Source organism: Lepidochelys kempii, chromosome 13 (assembly GCF_965140265.1).
Source record: "Lepidochelys kempii isolate rLepKem1 chromosome 13, rLepKem1.hap2, whole genome shotgun sequence".
Taxonomy (NCBI): Eukaryota; Metazoa; Chordata; order Testudines; family Cheloniidae; genus Lepidochelys; species Lepidochelys kempii.
The window spans coordinates 3,278,312-3,297,636 of record NC_133268.1 but is presented as its reverse complement, the minus strand read 5'-3'; the positions used below and the strand labels follow the sequence as shown (position 1 = coordinate 3,297,636).

At 51.8% G+C, this 19,325-nt stretch overlaps 1 protein-coding gene across 2 annotated transcripts; it reads left to right on the top strand.

The window, feature by feature from the left end:
- Positions 1-72: 72 nt before the first annotated feature.
- Positions 73-16,385, top strand: FKBP1A (FKBP prolyl isomerase 1A). Of its 2 annotated transcripts, XM_073308850.1 has the most exons (5): positions 73-201; positions 329-376; positions 12,020-12,132; positions 14,770-14,931; positions 15,352-16,385. In XM_073308850.1, exons 1-4 carry the CDS (start codon positions 93-95, stop codon positions 14,896-14,898), a joined length of 399 nt encoding a protein of 132 aa, XP_073164951.1. In that variant the 5' UTR covers positions 73-92; the 3' UTR covers positions 14,899-14,931; positions 15,352-16,385. The 2 variants fall into 2 exon arrangements, with proteins under 2 accessions (XP_073164951.1, XP_073164952.1); XM_073308851.1 differs by lacking the exons at positions 73-201; positions 329-376 and adding an exon at positions 7,280-7,506.
- Positions 16,386-19,325: the final 2,940 nt, after the last annotated feature.

The following is a 19,325-nucleotide window of genomic DNA, read 5'->3' as shown; positions in this document are numbered from 1 at the left end:
GGCCGCCGCCTCCGCGCAGGGCGGGGCCTCTCTAGGCGGCGAGTTCTCTATGGCGGCGGCGTGCGGGCCGGGCCGAGCCGAGGGGGCTGCGCATGCGCACGCGGGCTCCTCCTGAGCGGAGCGCGGCGGCTGCGGGCTCGGGCGGCGGCGGCTGGGGCAGCGGGATGGGTGTGCACGTGGAGACCATCGCCCCCGGAGACGGTGAGGGGCGCCCGGGCCCGCCGCCCCCCCTCCCCAACACCGGGGATCCCCCTACCTCGCCCCATCCCCCCCCGCCCCCCCCCCCGCCCGGTCCCGGCGCTCACGGTCTCTCTGTCTCTCCCCGTAGGGCGGACCTTCCCCAAGCGCGGGCAGACCTGCGTGGTGCACTACACGGGTGAGTCCCGCCGCGGGGGCCGTGCCCCGGGGGGAGGGATCGGGGGGGCCGTGCCCTGTGGGATGGAGGCTGTGCCCCGGGGGGGGGAGATCGGGGGGGTAGTGCCATGGGGGCTGGGGGTCGGGGTGGGGGGTAGTGCCATGGGGGCTGGGGGTCGGGGTGGGGGGTTGTGCCCTGGGGGGGGGCTGGGGGAGCCTGTGCCCCGTAGGCTGTGCCCCCGGGGGGGATCGGGGGGGTAGTGCCCTGGGGGATGGGGGTCGGGGCTGTGCCCTGGTGGGGGGTCTGGGGGGGCTGTGCCCTGTAGGCTGTGCCCTGTAGGCTGTGCCCTGGTGGGGGGGCTGGGGGGGCTGTGCCCTGTAGACTGTGCCCTGAGGGGACGGGTCTGGGGGAGGCCGTGCCCTGTAGGCTGTGCCCTGGGTGGGGTTTCTGTGGGAGTCTGTGCCCTGTGGGATGGAGGCTGTGCCCCGGGGGGGGGGAGATCGGGGGGGTAGTGCCATGGGGGCTGGGGGTCGGGGTGGGGGGTTGTGCCCTGGTGGGGGGTCTGGGGGAGCCTGTGCCCCGTAGGCTGTGCCCCAGGGGGGGATCGGGGGGGTAGTGCCCTGTGGGATGGGGGCTGGAGGTCGGGGGGGGGCTGTGCCCTGGTGGGGGGTCTGGGGGAGGCCGTGCCCTGTAGGCTGTGCCCTGGGGGGGGGTTTCTGTGGGAGTCTGTGCCCTGTGGGATGGGGGCTGTGCCCGGTAGGCCATGCCCTGGGGGAGGGGGTCGGGGGGGGTAGTGCCCTGTAGGCTGTGCCCTGGGAGGCTGGGGGGGCTGTTCTGGGGGGGGTGATCTATAGGCTGTGCCCCGTGGGGGGTCGTGCCGTACAGGCTGTGCCCTGTGGGGTAGGGACTCAGCTCTGCATTGTGGGGTGGAGGGGCTCCAAGCATTTGATGGAGCTGGGGGGGGCACTAGGGTGTGTGGCTTGTGGGGGAGGGGCTATGGGATGGGCCTTTGTCCCCCCCCCCAAAGTAAGGGGGGCGGGAAGGGACATGGAGGTCACTATTGTGGATAGGCGGGGGGGGGGCAGTTCGTTGCTCAGCTCTCGCAACTGGCTTATGCGAGGCAAGGAAGAGACCTGGCACAGAAGCCTTTCCTTGGGTACGTGCCCCCCTAAGTGCTGAGACCAACCCACAAGAGCTGAGAGCAGACGTCCACCCTCGCCCCCCCCCCCCCCCGACTGGGATATATGTTTAAGGGGTAACTGTTCACTGCAGCACGTGAATGAGCATCTGCTTTGTAGCCCTGTGTTCGGGCCGTCCCTGGCAGGCTGTGTAACTTGAAAGCTCTTTCGCACGCAATATTCTGCTAGGGATCTTCTCACTTGGTTCTTTGCTGTGTCTGTTCTCTAGAGACAAGCGCATTTAGCTGCTCCATGCTTGGGTGTAGGTCAAATAGGAGGCACTTTGGTGAAATTTCTGGGTGTTCTGCTGTTTGGTTGGGTCTGTGGTCTGGCAGGAGGCCTTGCGAGCAACTTGCCTCATCCTCTTTCCCTTCTACCCTTCTCAGTCCAGAAGTCTGTTCCCTTTGGTGGTGGAAAAGAGATAAGCATGTGGGATGGTGGTGTGGAGTCCAAATGCTGTGTGCTGTGGGTCCATCTATATTACAAGTGTCAGGAACCTGATTGTAATAGGATTCCAACTTCAGTGTAGGCAGGACTATAATGCGGTCAGTGTCTTGGTGCTGTCCAAAGATTCAGCCACAGAAGAAGGGAAAGGTCATGGAACAGTGTTTTAACTGGGTCCCAAGACACAATTGTATTAGTGTAGAATATAAGTGCCCTGAAGTGGTTGGCACAAGAAGTCAGAGGTAGTTCTCTGTTTTGGAGAATCCTTTCTGTGAAGGTGCTGTTCATTCTGTGCTCTGCTCAAGTTATTATCTCTCTCCCCATAAATTCTTGACTAAACCTAGCTGTAAGTCTTCCTGACAAGCAATTAAAAAAATTAAAACTGTATAGAAGGGTTGGGCCTGCTGCTCTTTGGCTCAGAAATATCTGAGCCAACTAACCTTTCTCCACATCCGCACGCCCTGTAGTGACGAATGTTCTTGTTCCTGTCCAATCCTCATTCTTTGCCTGTTACCTTTTAACACTCTCCATGATGTAACATTGTGCCTCTGCTGGGACAAGCAAATAGCCTATTTTACCCTCTTTGGAGATATCTTTGCCCTCCTGGTTGGAAGCTGGATTGGCTGTGATGTAAAGTGGCACACCAGCTCAGTCAACCTGCAGCTCTCAATTCTAGGATCAGCTCTGTAGCTGTAAAGAGGGGCAGTGGGAGATGCCAGCTGTCATTTGGTGAGCGATGGATGTTTTATGACTTGGTTGCCTGTCTCTGTTCTGGCACACCATGTGTAGGACTCCCAGCTCATGGCCATTCATAGTGGTCATTTCAAGGTCTTTCTAAGGTACATATTGCTATAGCTTAGCCTATTAGCACTGTCTTCAGTAACTTGGTCACTTTTAAGATAAATAATCCCAGATAGTTCTCCCCTGTCTCCAATGCTCCAAACTCTGCTCTTCCTCCTGTCCTGAGGAAGGAGGGGAGGTAGCAGTCTCCTGGGGCTGCCGCTGTTTGAAGAAGAGCCACTGTTGGGATGGGGTGAGGAACGCCTGGTTCCATCTCCCTCCCCCAAGCTGTGGAGCCTTGCCCCTTACAGCTCAGCCCCATGGTGGTGATAGGGGGAGGGGAAGGTTCCAGGGTACGGTGAGGCTAGATCTCTGTGCTTGCTCCTGCAGGGCTGATGGCTCACAACCAGACCATCTGCTTCTCCTTCCTTCCCCACTAACCTTTTAATTAGGGGAGGGATGGGGGAGAGGAAATGGGGTTGCCGCTTTGCTGGCAGCCCCATTTCCTCTGCCAATGCAAGAACAAAGGGACGGCTGGCAGGCGGTCAAGTGGCTCTCGGTGGGCCAGCTTTGCTGCGTGCCAGCCCTCCGAACTCACCAGCAGCATCTCCTCTCCCATCCCTATTGCTAGCCTTTACTGGCTTTGAGGCAGCACAGATTCTTAACTCCTCCCCACAGATCCATTCAGGGGGAGTTGTCAAGTGTTTCCTTCCCATCCCATCCCCGCTACAGATCTCAGGCTACTTTCGAAGCAGCAGCCTGTCTTCAGTGCTACCTCCCACCCCCGCTTATATTCTAATGGCTCTTGGCCCTAGAGATGGGCTGGTGAGTGAGTGAGTGTTGGGGCTGAGGGTTTGCTCTGAATTTTGTGGTTCCTTTTAGGTTGCATCCCCCAACTTCCTTGAGAGAACGGCAGCTCAGCAGTGAGAGACCCTGGGACCATGCCAGCAAAACTCTCCAATCTGCCTAGTGGCTGTTGGCTCTAATACCCCCCCCCCCCCCGGTACATGTGAGAGTTGGGCATGTAAAGAGCAGGATGAGTCAAGGTCTGTTGTGCAGATTGGAGAGGGGATTTATGTCCTAAATAAATGTTTCAGGCATGCACAGCTCAACTCCCCTGTCCCGCTGGCTATTTAGTAACATCCTGGAATCTAGAACAGCATAAATGAGAGCACTGATTTGGAGTGCATTGTATGCTATTCCCAAAAGGTATCTTAAAGGCACAGATATGGGATTAATCCCCAAATCACAATTGTCTGCGGTGCAAACAGCTTCTACTCTTCTCAATGAAGGAACTTCTGGTCCCACGGCTGCATACTTTAAATGTAGCTTTCTGTAATGGCTCACAATTGCTATATGGTAATGCAGGTCTTATTTAATTCAGCTTCATTAAGTTATAGTTTTGGAGTCATTTGATTAGAAAGTTATTTTTTATCAAATATTATCTACTTCTGAAGCCATTATTTCAACATAATTAAATGGGGATCTTTGAGAATGGTCTTTTTAATAGTATCAATGTACCTATTATGTTGAAGTTTCAAAGCTAGAGAAGCTCAGGATCTCTTGCATGGATGTGATTAGCAAGAGCAAAGCAGCTTAGCTTAGCTGGGTGCAGGTAAACCACAGCGCTCCTGTTTCTCTGTCCTATTTGGTTTCATTTTAACACATTTAGTTCTCGAACGCGGTAACTTAGGTAAAAAGCACGTATTGCATTTGCCAGCAGTCTGTGGAGGAGTCTCTCTAGGCTGCCGCTTGGTAAGTATGTGTTCAGGATGTTTCTCTACCAGTTTTTTAGCAATAGAATGTGTGTACTGCATGTGTGGGTGGGGTGGTAGAGGGCTCTGATCCCCAGGGTGGCTGACCCAGCACCTCCAAAAGTGTTTCATTTTATAAAATCAGTCAAACTGAGCGTTCATGAAAGATTTACATCCTGGTAGCCTAGTATCTCTAATCCGCAGAGTCGGTATTTGTGGGCCAGAGCGGCCGTGTTCCCCTGAGCTTCCCTACTGTGGTACCTTGACCCTCTTCCGCAGGGACCACCTCTAGCCAAAAGAGGACGTTCTTGGCTGAGTGCCCATTTTGGCTTTCACCATAGACACCCATCCACCAGGAAGTAGACTTGGAGCCAACTCAAATATGTAATTGATCAAAATCAGCCACTCTATTGTGGGGTAATCAGTATTGTGCCTGTCCTTAAAAATGGGGCAGGGTGATCCTGGCAATTAGACCAACCTTGAAGCTAGGAAAGCATGCTAGACCAACAGTACTGTGTGTGTAATGGGAAGTTGTCTCTCCAACCTGTGAGGATTCTTTGAGGGGTTAGTAATGCAGTGGCTAAGGAGCTCTGCTGGATAGAACACATTTGGGTTTTCAAAAAAGCCTTTGATAAAGTTTGTTACAAAAGGCTATTAAGGAAACTAAGTCGAGGGTAAAGTTCTCTCATGTATTAGAAACTGGTTAAGAGAAAATAGTGGGATTGAATAGCCACTTCTGAACGGGGAAGTAGGTTAATTGTGAGGAGTCCAAAGGATCCATGCTAGGGCTGGTTACTAATGATCTGGAGTTGGGGGAAGAGTAGGATGGCAAAGCGTACCGAGGCTGCAGTTATTTAGTTCAGTTGAGGCTCGAGGGGATATTGAAGAGCCACAGAAAGAGCTAATGTAGGTGGGAGATTGGGTAACGTGATGGGAGCATTTACATGGGGCTACTCATTGTGGTGTCTGCACTCCAGTCTTCTGGCTGGCAGTGGTAGGCGGAGGAAGTTCCTGCTTGCTGAGGGTCAGCTGGGTGAGGGCTAGAAGGTGAAGTTCAGTGGCGGCAAATGCAGGATGTGGGACACTGGAAGGAAGAGTGCAGGGGGAAGGGAGATGTAGGTGTCACTGTGGCCAGCTCAGTGAAAACACTTGCTGCACAGTGGCACTGAGAAAGAGGCAATCGGGTGTGAGGAAAGGACGGCACTGAGGAGAGGACAGTATCCCCAGGCTGTTGTGGAAGTTGGTGGTAGCCTCGCCTGGAATACCACGATCAGTTTGGATCATCCCCATCTCTACAGCACGTGGCAGAAATTAGAAAAGGTCAAGGGAAGGGCAGTGAATGTGGAAAAGGTTCTGTAGGAAGAGTCTAGAAACATGAGCACTGGTTAACTTAGAGAGGAGGTTAATCAAATAGTGTCTCTTAATTAATAGCACCCCACTGACTTCCTTAGGAGTTTGTTTGAATTGGTTTGAAGGTTAGAATCTGTCCATGTAGGCTGTAAAGTGTTTGGGGCAGCGCCTGGCACAGTGGGTCGCTGATCCGTGATTGGGACCCCGAGGTGCTGCCATAAATACAAAGCATGACTGTTGCCTGTAGTTAGGAAGAGATTTCCCTCATAGGCATGTTATTACATAACTGTTGATTGTGGGGTTTAAACACCTTCCTTTAGCATCTGGCATTGGTCACTGGCAGGATGCTGGACTCTCTGACCTCAGGTATGGCTGCTGTTATATACAGGCTACTCTGTTGGTCACTGCTGAGCCAGATTTATTTTAGCTGACCTAGAGTTGGAAGGTTTCCTGCCCCTTTACCAGTCATCAGGAAATGCAGCTGGCCTGGCCGAGGTGTGTGTCTTAGGGTTTTAGGATGATTCTGTTCATACCTCCCACAATAAACCATGCTAGTGCAGGAAGGTTCTTTGTTTTCCAGGCCATTTCTCGCAGCCTCTTCTCCATTGAGGGCTCCGTCTACCTGCTTTTCCGTTTAGGAGATGGAGGGGCCTGAAGCTGCTGGTTCATCCAGGGGGCAGGCGGATTTCAGGCCATCCCTCTTCCAGCACTACTGACCAAGAGGGCAGGGTGCTGTGCAGGGGAGCTGTAGCTGACTTGCAGATTGAATCTTGGGCCTCCTGAGCAAAGCGTAGCAGGGAACTGCCAAGTGTGTGCTGTCTGCTGTTCTTGAAGCGGAGCCAAGTGCTGTTCAAAGCGGGCTGTGCTCTGGGATCTCTGGTGCTGGAGGTAGATTGCTTTCTGGATTAGATGCCCCACAGTACTAGTACAATGCCTTCTCTTTCGCACTGCACCGCAAACATAACCCGGTCGGCGAACCTTAAACTTCCTGTTGGCTTGGTTTTGCTGTCAGCAATTTGTGCCATTATCTCAGAGATCAGGCCTCCAAAGAGGAATTGGTATGAGACTCCACATCCTTAATCTATAAATCCTTAACGACATGGGAACTGCCTGCCTGAGTGAATGCCTCTTGCCCAGGGCCAGGCAGCCACACTTGGTCCATGGAGGTGCCTGGGCTGGAGCTGCCGGCAGGTCTGTTCTCTGTGGGGGTCTCTCACCTTTGGAGCTCACTACACCCTCCTCTCTGACATAGCCCAAAGCTGTTGAATTGCAGGGCATTCTGCAGGGCTCATCTCTTTTTGAGGGGGAGGGGCTCTTGAAGAAGGGAACCTTGCATGAGAGGCGATGCTAAGGGAGGGTGGGACACTCATCCTCCTGTCTCCCTTGCAGCTGATTTTGGTCTGTGGTTGTTTCTAAAGGTGTGTAGACCTCAGCTAGCAACATGGTTTGCAGTAACATGCCAGATGCAGCACATTATCCTCTTGCTCAAGGGGCCGAATGAGAAACATCAAGTCCAAAGCTAGAAAAACCCACTACAGGAGCAGACACAAAAGGCACAGGAAGCCGAGCTCTGCCCGCTGGGGTTGGGAGGCAACATCCCAGTGGGCAGCCTGGCTCTCTCCCACCCCGGCCATCTCAGCTGCTGGTGAGCAAAGGAGGGGGCTGGGGTTTCCACCATGGTGCTTTCCTGTTTGTGGGCTCCATTTCAGCCTCTGATTAGTTGGTGTCTTGATGCTTTGCCTCTAGCCACTGGAAGGGAAGGGTCTCTGGTCCCAGAGCATCTGAAGAAAAGGAGTAGCTGTCTTTGCTAGTCTACCCCTCTCTTTCTGGATGGTCCTCCGCTCTGCATAACTCCAGGACCTGCTAGAGCTTTCCCAATCAGCTGCAGTGTGGAAGTGACTTGATTTTTGACAGTTTCACAGCTGCCCAGAGGCTTCCAAAGAGCGTCTGTGAAACTGACTAGCATCCTGTTCATTTCCCTCTGCCCCATGCCACAAATGTGAGCAGAGGCACTGGAGCCATGCATTTGCAGACTCAGGAAAATGCTTCATCGGGTCATATTTGGAAAGTTAAGCTCTTCAGGGCTGGGGCCACATTTCCCTGGGCACTGCCTGTTACAGCGATGCCCTGAACCTGACTGGGGCCTCTTACATAGTTTAAATTCTGCAGGAAATTGGATGCCTTGGTGTCCCCCCCTACCCCACACATTGGCCAGGACAGGCAGGACAGGAAGCTGTTCACTGGTGCATGGACTCCGAGTGCTGGCCTGGCCGTGGTGCATTGTACCTGAATGTACGGGGGGGGCAAGGTTAGGGAATAGTTTCTCCCTTTACTTGGCTACAATTTTCAGTTGGCTTGTGGGAGCGTCTGCTGATCTGCTCCCTAGCACTAACATCGTACCCAGGCCATGTGATGCTCAGCTCTGTACCGAGGTCACAGGTGTAGGGGAGAGGAAATCAGTGACCTTAGTGCCATCCCTCGCGCTATAGGGAATGCACGCCACCAGGGCCGGGTGCTAAAATGAGGCTGCAGGGGAAAGGAAACGAATAGCGTGAGGGGCTCCTGCACTACACCCATCATTAATAGAATGATGATAATTGGGGGAGGAAAGAGGACCTGGGGGTGGGAGTGTTAATCAGTGAGAGGGAAAGTTCCCTCCCTCTCCTCTTTGCTGTTGCTTCAGTCGGTTTCAGCACCTCCCTGTCAAGCATTGTGTTCTGCTCCAGGGAAGGAAGTCCTGGAAGAGAACACCATGGTGGTGGGAGAGGGGAAGATAGTGAAGCACTGTCCAGCCTGACCTTGTAAAACTACCGGTCTTCTGCTCCCTGCGTTGGAGCGGCACCCAATGTGTGGCTCAGAGGATTGTGGGATTTGGGCGAGTCGCAGCAGCCAGTGGCTGGTTTGTCGATCCCAGGTGGAGAAGGCTGAGAACTGAGAGGGATTGTGTCCCTGATAAAAGCAAGCAGTAACTACTAGCTTGTTGTTCCCTGGGCTAGGACAGTGTTTGGCTTGGCAGGGCTATGCTGGTGCTGACTCGCTGAGCCAGGGACCTCAGAGTTGAATTCTTTGGTGCAGTGGAGCTGCTTTTCAGGCATTGGGCACATTAGCAATATTTGAAAGCTTATTCCTGTAAACGAACAAAAGTCCAGTAAACACATGCCTGCCTGGAGGTAGGCTGGAGCGTTAGTGGGTGACCCGAATGGAGCTGGACAGCACCATGTGATAACTCTGCTTATTGCAGTTAGTTCTCCTCTGACATCCAGCGAGATACTGAGCTCCTCAGCCTGGCAGCATTCAGTGCCGGCTCTCTGTACTCGCAGACAATCCCCGTTATCGGCAGGCTCGCCTACGCTCTCCACGGGGGAGCGCCATTGCGGATCCTGCGGTGCTGCAAGCTAGAACGGGGGCCGGGCGCTCAGTGCTTTGGTTTTTTCACTATTGTAAGGCAATGGTAATTACAGCACTTTGGGAGGTACTCTGGGAATGTTCTGTAATGGATTTACAATAATGGTCTCCACACAGCAATGCGCTCCAGCCTGTTGTTAAATCTGCACCACGCAGTGCGGTGCTGGCCGTCTCACATGGGTTATAAAGCGTGTGGATGGCTGTAGGGCAGATTTCACTTTGTGTACCTGGCTTTGGAATTATTTTGCCTTTCAAATGTGATCTGCTGGCGCCGAGTCTTTAGTCTCGGAAAGTCAGGCTGTGCTGGCTGAGCATTGCTGGTGAGCGGTGAGGGTTTTAGTATCTATACCCCTCAGGAATGCTGGTTGGATAGCAGCAAGGGCTGACTGAGGAGCAGGGATCCCACCCGGTGAGTGTGGTGTTAGCCGTTCTGTTGCATTGTTGTTTTGACACAGCCAGTCAGTGACAGCTGATTTGAGCGATTGCACATAGATCAATCCATGAATGATTTTTATCAAGGAGCAGCTCATCTAGTCAGCGTTGTTTAGGACGATTTCCTGGGCTGCTTGCATCTCCCTTCACTGGTGTATTCACACATGCGAGGAACTTCAGTGGTTACTGCTCCCCCAGCACGAGGATGTGTCTGTCCCCTTTATTGCTCCTCTAGAATCGGATCTACTCAGACCCATATCCTTGGCCCTCCCACCCACTTCCTGTTTGGTTATGGCCCTAGACACTCTGGCTGCTGTGATAACACAGCCTGAAGTAAGATGTAACTTGTTGTTCTCCCCATGCACACAGTGCATTTTGTCCTCTTGCCCGCGGGCAGTGACTCACGGTCTGCCCTGATTAGGGGAAATCTCTCTGGACCGTTCCCTGCTGGACGAGACAACAGATTTATTTTTCCAAGAGTAAAACGGCTTCCACTGGGGCAAACAGATGCTTGTTTTTGAAGAACTGGGGAAAAGAGAAGTGTGGGTAATGTAGTTAATCATTATACTCCTGGTTGCTCGTCAGCCTGTTTGCAGTAGCTAACTAGCCTGTTCCAGTCTGGTGCCTCTGGGTGTTGATTTCACAGTGACCTGCTGTTAGCCGGATCTAGGGCTTCTGTAGGAAGGAGACCCATCCCTGGGCTAAAACGCCTCAGGTATCCATTGTAGCAAACTGCTAGTATGACCCTTTAGTTCTGCTTACAGACCCGCTCCATTGCCCTGCTTCGGGTTAGTGAAATCGTGTGCACCTTGAGCCCATGGTTCTGTGGCTGTTCTAGGAAGCCCCATGGCTTGGATTTCTTGTGTTGGTGGGTTCCCAGCTCAGTTCCCCTTGGAACTGGCTAGACTGTCATCTGGTTGCCTCCGGCCACGTGTGGAGGGTTAGAGGAATGTGTGGGATGAGGACAAAGCCAATAAAATGCGATGCTGACTCCACGAGAACACCCGGTGGCGCAGAGATCACTTTTGATACATTGTGTTCCCCAGGCTCCTCTCGTGTGTGCATTCCCCAAAGGGCTTATCCCTGTGTTGGCTGTTTGTGTAAGAAATTTGGCCAATGGACAAGCTCTGCTGCTTGTATAAGGCAGTGAAAGCTCCCAAGTTTCCCTAAGAAGGTCACGGAAACTCCAAGGAGCAAGGGAGGGAACTGCTAGAAGGGAGGAAATTCCTCCTTTGCTTGTGTTCAGGAACTATATTTAGCCCCGAGGATGTTAACCTTGCTTTATGCAATGTACTGTCCCAATGCGCTCACTGTAGTAAGGGCTAGGTACAGGGCTCCCTTAGAAGATGTGCGTATTCTGCACCTAGCATAACATGTCCCTGATTCTGGCTGCAACTTGTGGGTTCTTCGGCGCTCAAATCCAAACTAAAACAAGCCTGGGGATCCAGGAGAAACACCTTGATGCGAGAGCCTCCGTTACAGCTTCTAGCAGCAGACCAGCGTGGGTGTGCTGTTCAGTGTTGGTTCTTTAAAAGCCCTGCCATCTCCCCCCTTGTCTGGGTGGGGCTAATAGCGCAGGAGCCAGAAATCCTGTCGTTCACTGCACAGTTTCTTTCAGCTTTGTGTGCCTGGTTGGCATGGCAATTGGTGGTTGCAGATCTGTGGGCATAAGTGAGAGGGGAGATTTCTCTGTGCTCCTACAGAATAAGTGGGGATTTTGACCTTGTGAAGAGCAAGGTGCAATCAGGCCCGCAAGAACAATGATGTGGTCTGATGTGTGACATGACCCATCAAGAAGCCCCAGGAGATGGAAGGGCTCTTCTCTCTCCCCGCTATCATTGTTGTTCCCATTTTCCTTCTGGGTTCCTGAGGCTTGCATGTGGCCTGACATGTCAGGAAGCTGTTCCTGACGCAGGAGGGAGTGATAAATTCACCTGTTTTATCTGAACGTTTCTTCTCTCCATGACTTTAGCTTCTCCCCTGGCATTGCCAGCTAGAGAAGACGTAGCATCTGGAGTTGCACTCGATTCCTTGGGTCCAGCTGCAAGTGGTGTTTGGTGGGGACGTCTTCCCTCTGGGAGCTCTGCAATCTGCGCTGTACATCCCATGGTGGCACCTGTACTTAAAAAGCCACCCCCCTGGAGGCCACTAACTGACCTCTTCTGGGAGCCCTCCCTGATGCCATGACTGCAACGTTTGGCATCGGTGTCTGGTAGCCAGGACCCTGCTGTTCCACATGGGTGTTCAGACCGCACATTGGTCTGACGGGGCGTGGGGTCTTTTTCCAGGCTGCGTGTTTGATGTATTGCTTCTCTTTTCAGGTATGCTGGAGGATGGGAAAAAGTTTGATTCCTCCCGCGACAGGAACAAGCCATTCAAGTTTGTGATGGGCAAGCAGGAGGTGATCCGCGGCTGGGAAGAAGGGGTCGCACAGGTGTGTTGCTGTATCCCTCCGTGTCTGTTGTGAGGGCTGTTTGGAGATGAGCAGCTGAGGATCAGAGACGTGGGAGAGACTCATGCTTGCAGCATGTGCTGTTCTCTTCTTTTCCCCCGATCCAGGATTTTAAGTGTGGGAGTAAATGTCACCTTCTGCCTCACCGCCTCCTGGATCTGATGAGCTCAGTGGGATTGGGCCTGCCAAGCCCTTTAGTGGGACACTAGAGTATCAGTGACTCAATAGGTGCCATCTCTCTTGCTGATTCTGCACTGAACTAATGTCCCAGCACAGTGCTGGGGGCCTCTATCTCTCCGATGAGACAGACCCAAAGTGGGGCTACCATCTCCCGTGCCATCCCTCATGCCTGGGAAGAGCTACCTTTAAACATCTGCAAAATCATTGTCCACCATCAAATGTCTCCTTAAAACTCTTCTTTGCTATGGTGCCTACAAAACCTGGACAGTGGCTGGCTGCTGGTGTGCTCAGACCACTGCCTGTCACACTGATCTAAAGTGCCTCACTGTTTTCCTTGGGGCTCCCCCTGTATGTCTGTATCCATCTGGCATCTCATTGTATGCTTAGATTGTCAGCCCTGTGGGGCTGGGCCATCTGTTGGTTCTGTTTGTACAGCACCTAGGACAGTGGGGTCCTGGTCTGTGATGAGGGCTCCTAGATGCTAGATAGTCAATAAATGTGTCCCTTGGAGCCCAAGGCCCGCTGTAGGCGTGAGAATGCAAACTGTATTGTCTTGGCCAAATTCCAGTTTGGGTTCCTGGGCTCTGCCCTGCCCCCTTTGAGACCCTGCAGTTTCAGTAGAACATGATACTTACTTCCCATTGATCCTGACTGCAGGGCTCACGCTTCACCTTGTGTGTAGCAGTCCCTGCATAAGACAGAGCGGGCCAGTATCTTGAGGAAATAGTCTGTGAGCTCCCCTTCTCGCAGCTCCTATGAAGGGCATCTCCTATTCTGCTTCCTCTCCTGAGTGCATTGCCTTAACCGGGATCTAAAAATAGGCCGTTTAGCCGATATTCAGTGTGTGCCCTTTGCTTTCCTCTTTCAAATGCTCTTCCGACTTCCTGCACCTCCTGTTGCATTCCCTGTGTCCGTGGCCTTGGGTCTTGCTCCTGTTCCAGGGTGTGTAACTCAGATTTGCATCCATTTCACTGTCAGTCTTCTGTCTTTCTGTAATGGTCTGTGTCAGTCTGCCCTGTTCTTTTGTCATCTCCTCCACGTTTGACAGTCTCTGCACTGCTCTCCTTTCCCCGTCCAGCTGTGCCAGCACACGTAGCCCGAAGAATGATGGTATTTTCTAAAGCACCAAAGAGATTTAGGCACCAAACTCCCATTGACTTTCACTAGCAGCTGGGTGCCTAACTCACTTGGGTGCTCTGGAAAATCTCACCCAAGTACCTTCCACTGATGTGATGAGCAGGAATGTGTGCTGGGGTGGGGCTTCCAGGGCATCTGTGGCTTGGAGGTGAAACAGGAGTGCCTTTGTGGCTGTTGTCCTAACATGTCCGTGCCTAGGCAGGGGTGACAGGAGGAATCTAAGTCAAGTCAGAGGTTTTCCCCCAGTCTCATTCTTCTCTTACTTCTGGCTTTCCGCTGTGCTTTTCAGAGTGCTCGTGGGTGGAACACTGAGCTATCTCAGCTCAGAGTGGGTGGCACAGCAGGCTTCATTAGCTGCCTTTGTCCACACAGCACATGTGCGAGTCCCCGTGTCTTTGGTTGATGTCCCACGCAGCATGCCTGTAACCCAGCCCCTGATCAGAGCAGAACGGTTGTCGGCTGTAATGCTGGTTGAGTCAGGCACTTGGGTACAGGTGCATATCTCCTCCATGGTTTATGCCAACCCTCTGCAGAACTGTGGAGCCTGGCATCCAACTTGCGCTATCTGAGGCTATGGGTCTTTGACTAACCGGAGAATGGAGCATCTGCCATGATGCTGAAGTACCTTGGTCAGAAAGGTTAATGCCCATAGCTAATGTATTCCCTTCTTGCAAGAATCGTGGGTGCATTAACTCTGAATGAGGAGATTCCCATGTGCATCTGTAATCTAGTCTAAATGGAATTAGTTCCCACACAGTCACCTCCTAGATCCATCAGTAGGAGCAAGATGGAATCTGAGCGCTCACCGAAGGCAAGTGACTTCTCCTCCTCCTTTGTCTTCAGGAATAACCTGAGGAGGATTATGGGCTGCATTGCAAGGGCTAATTATTATTAATTATCTGTGTTACCCTAGTGCCCGGGAGCCGTAGTCATGAACAGGTGCTGGTCCATGCACTAGGTGATGTACAAACCCCAAACAAAAGGTAGCCTCTGCCCCATAGAGCTTGCAACCAAAGAATAAGACAAGATAACAGAGACAGACAGGAGAATACAAGGAAACAATGAGACTTCGTCAGTGTGACGGGCAGCGGTCTGAGCACATGAGCAGCCTGAGCGTGGTCATTGTTCTGTTGTCTGTTCGCTGCATGACATCTCCTCTGGTGGGCAGAATGCCCGCGTGCTATCATCAGGTGCTGCCCCGTGGGTAGCTGCCCTGGCTAGAACATGCTTTGCGCTGTCGAGGTGCCTTCGCCTGGTTTGGGGTTTTGCATTCATCTGACTTTGTTCTGTCTCTTTCCACAGATGAGTGTTGGGCAGAGAGCAAAGATGATCATCTCTCCAGATTACGCCTACGGTTCTACTGGCCACCCCGGCATCATCCCCCCAAATGCCACGCTAATTTTTGATGTGGAGCTTATGAAATTGGAATGACAGGAGGCCCCTTCCTCAACTCCCTGTTTTTGGGTAGGTGAAGGCCAGGAACTGCCTGGTGACACAAGTGGGAAAAGCCACTTGAGCGGCATGTTCTACAGCTGATTCTGCGTATCTCCGAGGAGGGGAAGTAGCATCAGACAGAAGTGTGTGGGGAGGAGGGGAAGGTGTTGCCTGTAACAGGGTTTAAGGAAAGTAGACTCCGCCGGCTTGTGGGTAGGGATTTGGGTGGCTTGGCGTATTCCGAGGTTTTGTGCTGCAGGTGTCGGAGGCAGTTGCAAAAGCTGAACATACATCAGCATGCGCCAGCTCTGGTAATAACCGGGCTGTGATGGTTTTGTCTTCAAGTCCCCTCACATACCCCAGTTGCTCCCTCCAGGGGTCTTGGGACTCAGAGTTGGGCTCCCCCCGCAGCCTACTTTGATGCATTGGCTCCTCTTCTCTCTCCAACAGGTTTGGCACATGGAGGAATCCAGAATCTCAGCTTCAAGAAAAATGCACATGACTCTGTATGGAGCTTTTCCTGATATTCCACTACACTCATTGTATAACCCTATACCCTGATTGAATGTGTCTGATCACTCAGCTTTGCTTCTGACTCCTCCTTGCATTGTGGTTTTATGTCTTTTAAACTATACGCCGTAAACCTCACCTTTTTGGGGGTCAAACTCCTAATCTTATTTTTGTTCTGGGTGTAGATTCAGTTGTGTATGATCAAGCATTTACCAGGAAGTACACTGATGGGTTAACCTTAGATAGGAATTGTTTGAACAAAGAAACCTGTTAATTTTTTGGATGCAAATATCGATTGTGTATTAAAAAAACAAATTGCGGCTGCTCCAAAAGCCATAGCTATCGAGGAGCTATCGAGGGCTGATTGACTCTGGAAAGCAGAGTAGTTCTAGGCTAATGTATTTGTTCCCTTGGCTGAAACTGGGCCCCTGGGAGCGACTAGCTTCCCCCTTCCCGTCTGCCTTGTGGAAGGACCGTTTCAACGCGGTATTCTTACTCCAGGGTGGCTGGGGCTGCCCTTACAGCTGCCCCCATCGCTACCTGTTGACTTTTCCATCTCTTGGTTATTTTCCCTTGGATTTCAAGGACCTTTTTATCTTTAGCCATCAAAGCTCCGCAACTACCTAAATTCAAGAACTTGAATTGAACTCTTTAAATTGAAGGTGCTGTTTATGGGGGAGGGAGGAGATACAAAAAGAAACCAGCCCACAAGAGAAAACCCAAACCCCAGTCGCCGACATTATGACTTAGACCTGAGTGTTCTCTACCAAAACTTGATGCTGGTCATCACAGCTTGCAGCAGTCTCCCGTATGATGCACAGCTCCTGCTCCACTGATGTCATTCCCACTCGCCTGCCTCTGCCCTGTGTAGTGATTTTTGGTAAGAGAAATCGCCACCATCACGTCGTCCTCCACCACATTAAAGTATCCCGTTTTATTATTGCAATAAAATGCTTTATGCTGGCTTTTCTCAACTCCTGTGTCGGAGGTTTTTTGCTCGCCTCTCTGCTACTTAGCCCGGCTGGCTGACAGCGTGCTGACACGGAAGCTGCAGGGAGGAGGCAGCAGATCTGTGCGGACACACAACTACCTTGGTTGTCTGAGGAATGCAAAGACTTGTACAGGTGTGCCAGCTCTCTCCAGAGCAAGGCATTTGACTTCGGTATCTCGGCCCTTTAGGCTCAGAGAGGCTGAGAACTTGCCTTCAGGCTCTTAGACTCCTTGAGCGTGTCAGTGACAGGGCGGCCTGCCTAAGTTCACATAATTGCATTACCGTAAAGCTATTAAAAGTATCACCTTGCAGGCGTTAGCAGGGCGAATTGCCTTCACCTAAGCACCAGCCCCGCTCCAGGTAGGGAGCGTTCTAATGCCCTGGCTGCAATGGTTTATCCCTCAGTATCAGCGCAGCTCAGTGCATTGGGCCCAGGGTTAGCGTTCCAGTTCTCAGCCCCTGGATGTGGGATGGGGAGCGAGCCCTGTTTCTGCATGGAGGGGAAGGTTGTAGTACAGCCTTCAGCAGAGAGCACAGGACTCCCGAGGCCTTTCTGATTCCTAGCTGATTAGTGAGAACAGCAGATGCTCTCCAAAGCAGCCACAAGCTCAGCCTGAAGCTGGGAAAGCAGAGAGCTGCTGGTGACTCTGCCCAGGTGCTAGGAATTGGGTCCTGAGTAGGGAAGGAGATTGGCAACCCCAGCTGTGGAGAAGTTTCTGTTCGATTGTCACAAAGGCAAAATGTTTGACACCCCAAAGACCTTCTAGTTCCCCGCCTCTGTCATCTCTCTAACAAGTGCCATGTCTCTTTCCTTTCTCTCTGACCCTCACCCCCCTTTCCCTTCTCGTCGCCCTCCTCTGTGTCCTGCTTGCCTGCACGCTCTTCCTAATCCTTGATTACTTTTCTCTGTGCTGGACAGTGAATCCGGCCAGATTGTGTCACTTTTACTAAAAGCGCCAAGTGAGAGTAGCAGGAAATTGAAATTGCTTCTTGTCCAAATAAAAGAAGAAAGTCAGAATGGAGGGTGAGTGGGGGGCCGGGAGCAGAGACACTGCTGTACCCGTCCAGAGGGCTTATTCTGCGAGGGGGGTACATAAGAAGAGGAGACCATAAGGGGGTACATTTGTGGACATCAGAGACCAACGCCAGTTTGTGGGAAGGAGATCAAGGTTATGCCTTGGACTCGGGTTTAGTGGCTGTTCGGTAGCAGAAGTTGTGCAGCACTCTTTTCTCCCTGCAAGTAGATTTGCCTAATCAAAAGCCATCTCTCGAGCCTCTGTATGACAGCTGTGCTTGTGTTCACGTATTGCTGAGTTCACTTAGCTCCTGGTCCATGGTGGTGGCTTTATTTTATTTTATTTTTTTTTGTCCAAGGCATGAGAGAAATTTTAAGTCTTGAATTTGTTGAGGGGGAGATGATTGCTAGTGAGCTATAGATGGTCTAGTCTTCAGCACCCGTATGCAGAACAAAACAGCCCATAAACAAAACCCTGGGGAGGAAAATCTGTGTGTGGGCCAGGTAGCTTTGATCCAAAATGAGATTTGTTTACCTAAGAACGGCCATATTGGCTCAGACCAATGGTCCATTTAGCCCAGTATCCTGTGTCTGACTGGTCAGTGCCAGATGCTTCAGAGGGAATGAACAGAATAGGGCAATCATTGAGTGATGTATGGCAGGAGAGAGATCACTAGATCATTACCTGTTAGGTTCACTCCCTCTGGGGCACCTGGCATTGGCCACTGTTGGTAGACAGGATACTGGGCTGGATGGACCTTTGGTCTGACCCAGTATGGCCGTTCTTATGATCTAAGTCCAGCTTCTGGCAGTTGGAGATTTAGGGACATCCACACCATGAAGTTACATCACTGATTATCTTGCTTTGGGGGGGAAATCTGAAAATTCAGTTTTAGTTTGAAACAAACCAACTGGTTTTGGTTTGGGGATTTTTCAGTTGTTACTGGAAAAAATCCAGCCATTATCCAAAAGACTGTACCCTATTCTGCAATCTGATCAGCCGCAGCCCCAGGCTCCTTGTGACTAGATCCGGGCCACACTCCTGGCTCCTCGTGAAATTGCCAAAGACCTCTGATATTTATCTGTTTCAGTAACGTACTGATTGCTTAAAGCAGGCAAAGCACGTGATCCAGAGTTGATTTTTTTGATAGAAGCAGAAGCTTCCATCTTGAGGGTAACTCATCCAGCAAAGGACAGAATAGTCGTAATTCCTAAAATGCTTCATTTAATGAATACATTTTTTTCCTGGCTTTAAATATGAAACCATTCCTGCTTTCTGCCCAGGTTCTCTGAGAATGCCTGTCGTGCTCCGGTGCAAGTTCAGGGCAAGATCCTTAGAAGAGCTGAATTAGAGGTGCCACATCAGGCTTTATGCTGCACTGTTCTCCATCCCAGAGCTAGGACAAGAGGAGGAGGATGCTGAGGATTGGCATGAGTAGGCTGAGCCTCCTGGGGCCTTAATGTTCAGGTCCTCCAAAGATCTGCTTGCCAGAGCAGGAAGGGGAGACCTGTGGGTGCTCATGTAAATGAGCAGGAAGTCTATCTTGTAAGCTGGGGCTGTGCATAGAAGCACTCTGTAGTTCACATCTAAATAGAATTGTGCATGTAAAGGCCCTTTATTTTCACTCAGAAAGCGATGGTCCTATGTTGCAGAGTTGACTGAGCTGAGCTAAATCTGCTTTTCCCCTTCCCCAAACCCCCGCCTGGGTGCTCTTTGGGTTTGTTACTGGAGAGCTGGCTGGCTCTGGGCCGGGAGTGCTATCATTTGTGGACATCAAAGATAGCAACAGCTCAGCTTATCAGATTCTTCTGGTGAAAGAAACTAGCAGTTGACCCCTTCTCAAGCTCTATCAAAGGGGGAAATGGGCAGACAACTTCTAAAGAGCTTTGCCCCGAGAGAGGGAATGG

Excerpts from the sequence above, each read along its gene's own strand:
- FKBP1A (XM_073308850.1), top strand. The coding sequence starts at position 93 with ATGCGCACGCGGGCTCCTCCTGAGCGGAGCGCGGCGGCTGCGGGCTCG. Across the intron at positions 202-328 it reads GACCATCGCCCCCGGAGACG|GGCGGACCTTCCCCAAGCGC; the intron begins GTGAGGGGCGCC and ends CTCTCCCCGTAG. Across the intron at positions 377-12,019 it reads CTGCGTGGTGCACTACACGG|GTATGCTGGAGGATGGGAAA; the intron begins GTGAGTCCCGCC and ends TTCTCTTTTCAG.